The sequence below is a fragment of the Vombatus ursinus genome, unplaced genomic scaffold, assembly GCF_900497805.2.
Source record: "Vombatus ursinus unplaced genomic scaffold, bare-nosed wombat genome assembly UNPS02009994.1, whole genome shotgun sequence".
NCBI classification, from domain to species: Eukaryota; Metazoa; Chordata; class Mammalia; order Diprotodontia; family Vombatidae; genus Vombatus; species Vombatus ursinus.
Window position 1 is genome coordinate 4,229,430 of NW_020949772.1, and position 6,000 is coordinate 4,235,429.

The window sequence follows — 6,000 nt, forward strand, 5'->3', positions numbered from 1 at the left end:
GACAGGTTCTGATTTCCTAGCTCTAAAAAAACAAAATGAGGATGGTACAGAAACCAGAAAGATCTAGATCAGAGTTATCAAACACCAGGGACAAGTGGCCCCCACTCCTGAGTGTGGCAAGAACAAGATTAAAATGTTAACTGGGAAATATTTAATAAAATAAGTAAAAATACGATAAAACAGGTAATATTACATTTTAAAATTAAAACAATATGCAGCCCACAGGGATCCTTTAGTGGCCTCTCTTCCCTATTTGAGTTTGACACTACTAGTCTAGATTTTAATATTATGAGTTTCCACTGTGGGAGTTCTTCAAGCAATGGCTTGAAGTAAGAGATAATGGGGAGCAGAGGCATCATCCTTGCAAGGTCCCATATTGACTCAGAAAAACCACAAGTTAATTACATTATCTACCTTGTACTGTATTTTTATTGTTATTAAACATTTCCCAATAACTTTTTGATCTGGTTCAGGCAGCCCTAGGGAGTTTTGATGGCTTCAGACTGGCTTACTTATCATCTGACTTCTCAGCTGTAGTGAGAATTCCTGCTCTGATAAGAGTAGGGCTCATCTTAGCCTGAACCCTCTCGGATCCCTCACAGGTCTGTGAGTCTAGGTCCCAATGTCCCACTCCAATCAGCAGCAGAGTCTAGCATATTCCCATCCAAAAGGATGGTTGGGAAAGTACTTTGTCTCGGTAGCACACCCCTTCTCTGGGACTTCGGAAACCCGAACCACACTCAGAAATCAAAGGCAGAATCAAAGGGGAACTGGAATGACTATGCCAATGGCATGTTCCAGGTAACAGGGTGTGATGGAAAGAGCTCTGAATTTGGAGTCTAGGTACCCATGTTTGAATCCTGGTTCTTCTATTTTACCTAGGTGACCCTAGAGAGAATTCTCTTCCCCTCTCAGGGACAGTTTCTTTCCTCCAAAAAATGAGAGTTCCCTCCAAAAAATGAGGGTTCCCTCCCAACTATAAAACCTATGATCCCTATGGATTCCATATGTAATAAAATGAGAAAAGCATTGAAGTTGTCAAATAAGGGGCTGGACTAGAATGAGTTCTAATTCTAAGGTCATTTCAAGCTCTGAAATTTAATCACTCTAAAGCAGGGGTGGGGAACTTGCGGCCTGGAGGCCACATAGGTCACATGCAGCCCTCTGACTGAATCCAAACTGCACAAAACAAATACCCTTAATAAAAGGATTTGTTCAGTAAAACTTAAGACTCAGTCAAAAGGCCACACCCAAGGACCTTCTCCCACATATCTCAGGACCAACCACCCAGTTCTACACTGCTGCCCTTCTGAAACACAGATCCCACATCCCTTCCTACCTGCCCTCCTCACCAAGAGCAGGTGCCCCAGAAAATGGTCCCTCTAATAGAGGGAAAACTATGAAGGCACAGAGATGTTTCCCCACCACTATCACCAACGTATAAAAAGCCCTCACTCTTCCCTGCCAAGGAATGCCTTCAAAAATGCAAGTTTTGGGTTTGTGGGGAGCAGGGCAGGGAGAAGGCTACATCTTTCTTAAAAAAAAAAGGGAAAACAGGCACTTTGCATAGCTTGATCGGGGTCCTTCTCTGTCTGAGAATTAGGGGAGGGGGAAGGAAGGCACCAAAGTCTGCCGCCCTTCTCCACCCATACATCTGCGGATGCCCCTCCTGCTCCATCCCCAGGAATTCTCTTTCTTTCCCTGCTTCACTTATTCATCACCAAGCATGGGAGAAGCTGAGGGGCGGGGCTATTTCCCACCCAAACTCCCAGGGCCCCCTAAACAGCCCACCTGTCTCCACCACTGACAGTGATGACAAATGAGAGAAGCTGAGGTATGCGCACGCTCACAGGACCCTGCCCCATACAGCTGTCACTCACCAAGTGCTGGGGAAAAGGGGGAAGGAGAGAACTGTCTGTCCCTGTCACTTAGTGCTGGTGACTAGAAGACAAATACAATCTCCCTAAGTCCACTTTGTTCACACATGCACTTCCTCCACCACTGCAACTGTAGAGGGCCAACAGGAGAAACCGAGGCACTGAGACAAATGGGCACAACTTTTTGTGCCCTAACGTCCCTGTCTCAGGACACCTGCCTGTCTTTGGTTCCTGGCTCCCAGTCCTACTCATATCAAGCTGAGAGGAGGGGAAACTGATGCCTGGAGACACTGTTTTTCAAACACACCCCTGCTTCTGATTCCTCCCTCCCTGCCCACTGACAAGAGGGTAAACTGGACCATGACGGGATATTTTTCCACATATACCTCCTCTCCCCAGTCCCTCCCTGCACTGTGACAGAAGGGTAAACTGAGGCACAGAGGGGGAGTTCTCCATCTACATCCTTGTTCTGAGTGATGATAGGAGGGCAAACTGAGGCACGGGGGGAGGGTTTTCCACCTACAGCCCCCTCCCTCTCGCTGACAGGAGGGGTAAGGAGTGGGTCACCCGGCCCGCCCCGGCCCCTCACCCAGCGCTGGCCCGCGGCCACAGCGCACGGCCGCCCGGAAGCAGTCCATCTGCGCGTTCCTCTTGCCGTCGGGCTCCCACATAACCTGCGCCTCCATGATCTTCTCGTGCCCGGCCCGCGCCTCCTTGGACATGGCTGGGGCTCTGGGGCCGGGCCCGGAGGCCGGGGCGGCGAGGGCCGGGGTCGCGCGCCTTCGCTCCTTTGCTCACGCCCCCCTCACACACACTCGGACACAGGCGGGAGCGCGGCGTGCGCGCGAGCAAGCGTGCGCGCGCGCCTCGGCCGGGCCCCCGCTCCGGCTTCTCCCGGATGTCGGCAGCGACCTCGGCGGCTGAGGGAGCGGAGGACGCGAGGGCTGCGCTCGAGAGCAGCCGGAACCGCACGAGCCGGACGAACGTCCCACAGCCAAATGAGCCAGGGCCTTCCGCCGCCCCACTCAAAGCGGCCTCCGCCCCGCCCCCAAGGACCGCTGGCTCCGCCCCCTGGGGAAAATGCTGGCCCTGCCCTTTTACTGCTTCTCCGAGACTTAGGAGCTGCGTAACCGTCCGCCACCTGTCTGCCAGGACAGGAAAAAGAGTGCCCTCAAACGTCTTACCCTGCGCCGCGCCGCCCCGCCCGGCTCCAAGAAGCCCAAGGAATGGGTCCTGCCGGCCTGCCTCGAAGGCCGAGGATGCCCTTCTTGGCCCATTGTGTCCTAGCTTCCCAGGGGGGAAGAATAATAAATCTCATTAGAGCACAGGCCAAAATTAAAGAAACAATTTACGTTTATAAAGTAGGTTAGTTTTTATCAATAATAATAGCTAGTGTTTACATAGCGCTTTAAGGTTTACAAAGCGCTTTACAAATATCATCTCATTCGGTAGTTGAAGACCTGGATGCAAGTCTCCCTCTGAAACATACTAGCTATGCGACCTTAGGCAAATCATCTAACCTCCAAAGGTCTTAGTTTCTTGTTTCCTAAAATGATAATAATAGCCCCTTCCTCCCAGAGTTTTTGTGATGATCAAATGAGATAATATCAGCGAACCTTAAAGCGCCACAGAAATAATAGTAACCTCTCTTACCTCCAAGGGTGATGGAAATGTGATGGAAAAAAAAAAGTAAAATTTGGAACTATGCCCAAAGGCCAATCAAACTGTGTTTACCCTTTGATCCAGCAATACCACTACTAGGTCTGTAACCCAAAGAGATCATAAAAAAGGGGAAAGGACCTACATGTAAAAAAAAAATTATAGCAGCTCTTTTTGTGGTGGCAAAAAAATTGGAAATTGAGGGGATGCCCATCAACTGGGGAATGGCTGAACAAGTTGTGGTATATGAATGGAATGGAATACTATTTGTGCTATAAGAAATGATGCACAGGCTGACTTCAGAAAAACCTGGAAAGACTTGTATGGTCTGATGCTGAGTGAAGTGAGCAGAACCAGGAGACCGTTGTACACAGTAACAGCAACATTGTGCAATGATCAACTATAAATGACTTCTTAGCTCTTCTCAGCAATACAATGATCCAAGACAATTCCAAAGGGCTCACGATGGAAAATGCTATCCATATCCAGAGAAAGAACTGCTAGATTCTGAATGCAGATCAAAGCATATTATTTTCACTTTCTTTATTTTTCTCATGGGTTTTTTTCCTTTTGGTCTGTTTCTTCTTTCACAACACGACTAACGTAGAAACATGTTTATATATATATGTATATATTTATACATGTGTGTTTATATATGGGTGTGTTTATATATATGGGTGTGTTTATATATATATGCATATATATATATATACACATATATCAAAGTGCTTGCCATTTCAGGGAGCGGATGAGAAAGGAGAAAAATGTGGAACTCAAAAAAATGTTTAAATGAATGTTTAAAATTGTCTTTACATGTAATTGGGAAAAAATAAAACACTACTTTTAAAAGAGGAAAAAAGGGTGTATGTAAAGTGTTTTGCAAATCTTAAAGTACTGTAGAAATGCTAGTTATTATTATTAGCAATAATAATGGCACCATTTACCTCCCATGGTTGTTGTAACGATAAAATGAGAAAACATGTGTAAAGCGCTGTGCAAACCTTAAACTGCCGTAAAAATGCTAGCTGGAAACAGCTAGGTGACGCAGTGGACAGAGTGCTGGTCCTGGAGTCAGGAAGCCCTAAATTCAAAGCCAGCCTCAGACACTTACTAGCTGTGTGACCCTGGTCAAGTCACTTCACACTTTGCCTCCGTTTCCTCATCTGTAAAACAAGCTAGAGAAAGAAATGGCAAAAACTCCAGTGTCTTTGCCAAGAAAAGCCCAGATGCGGTCACGAAAAAGTCGGACACGACTGAACAAGTCGCAATGCTAGCTACCAGTAGCTACTCTCTTAAGACTGTCAAGGTGCAGAAAACGTGTATTGGTAGAGGGAGTTCCCTCTACAAATGAAATCGTAGACCCAGGCCCTACCCCTAGAATTTACAAAATCACTACCACCCTGCCCTGTTTAGGAGCCTCGAATTGTTGTGAATTACTTTACAGAGGGGGCTTATATTCCAATGTTACAGAAGAGGCGGAAAAAAACCCACAAGGCAAAAATGCCTACCTCAATGGATAGTAAGGAAAGTGTTTGGAAACTTAGAGCACTGTAGAAACACGAGTTACTTTTTACTACCTACGTGACCTCAGGCAAAGCACACCCTCTCTGGACCTCATTTTCCTTAACTGTTAGAACCCGGAGGCTTTCTTCCAGCTCTAAATCTCACTGTTTTCTTAAAATCACTTTCGTTTTCACTACTGAACCTCAAACTGTTGGCCAAAGAAAGCATCTCTTATCCTCTGAGCGTTTCTTATTCGGCAATTCCATTCCGAAAACCCTTGTTAAGCCTCGCTTGAGTGCAGAGCACTGTCCTTGAGAAAAAAAGCAAGTCCCTAACTCCACGGAGCTAATCAACTGTGGTAGGAGCAGCTTGGTGGTCCAGTGGATAGAGCCCTGGGCTTGGAATCAGGAAAATCATGTTCCCGAGTCCGGTATCAGACACTTCCTACCTGTGTGACCCTGGCCAAGTCACTTCACCCTGTTTACCTCAGTTTCCTCTTCTGTAAAATGAGTTGGAGAAGGAAATGGCAAACCACTCCAGTATCTTTGCCAAGAAAAGCTCAGATGGACTCATGGAGAGTCGGACAGAACTGAAACGACTCAATAACAACGAAACGGTAGGTACCTTTCCTCTGTTGATTATCTCTAAGTTATCCCTGCCTATATCTTGTTGGTATGCAGTTCTTTGCTTGCTGTATCCCCCATTAGACTGTGAATTCCTTGAGAGAAGGGTCTTTTACCTTTGCTCGTATCCCTAGCACCCAGTACAAATGCTTCCTAACTTGAAATCATTTATCATCTTCTGCCCACCTCCTTCTATTTATACCCACTGCTATAGAAAGAAATAAGCAGCCCCAAACCCTTGCTTTGTGGTCACCGTTCTTCTCAGTGATGACAGATGGGAAGGAACAGAAATCCAAGAAAAGCAATGGGTACATCTAACACCTAGAGTGAGGCACAGG

At 46.7% G+C, this 6,000-nt stretch overlaps 1 protein-coding gene across 1 annotated transcript in view; it reads right to left on the reverse strand.

Moving 5' to 3' along the window:
• AACS (acetoacetyl-CoA synthetase) overlaps positions 1 to 2,624 on the reverse strand; it is a 90,044-nt gene extending 87,420 nt beyond the window's left edge. Inside the window, exon 1 of the mRNA XM_027853564.1 lies at positions 2,467 to 2,624. Within this exon, the coding sequence (XP_027709365.1) occupies positions 2,467 to 2,599 (133 nt within the window). The 5' untranslated portion in view covers positions 2,600 to 2,624. The remainder of the gene's footprint in view (positions 1 to 2,466) is intronic.
• Positions 2,625 to 6,000: the final 3,376 nt, after the last annotated feature.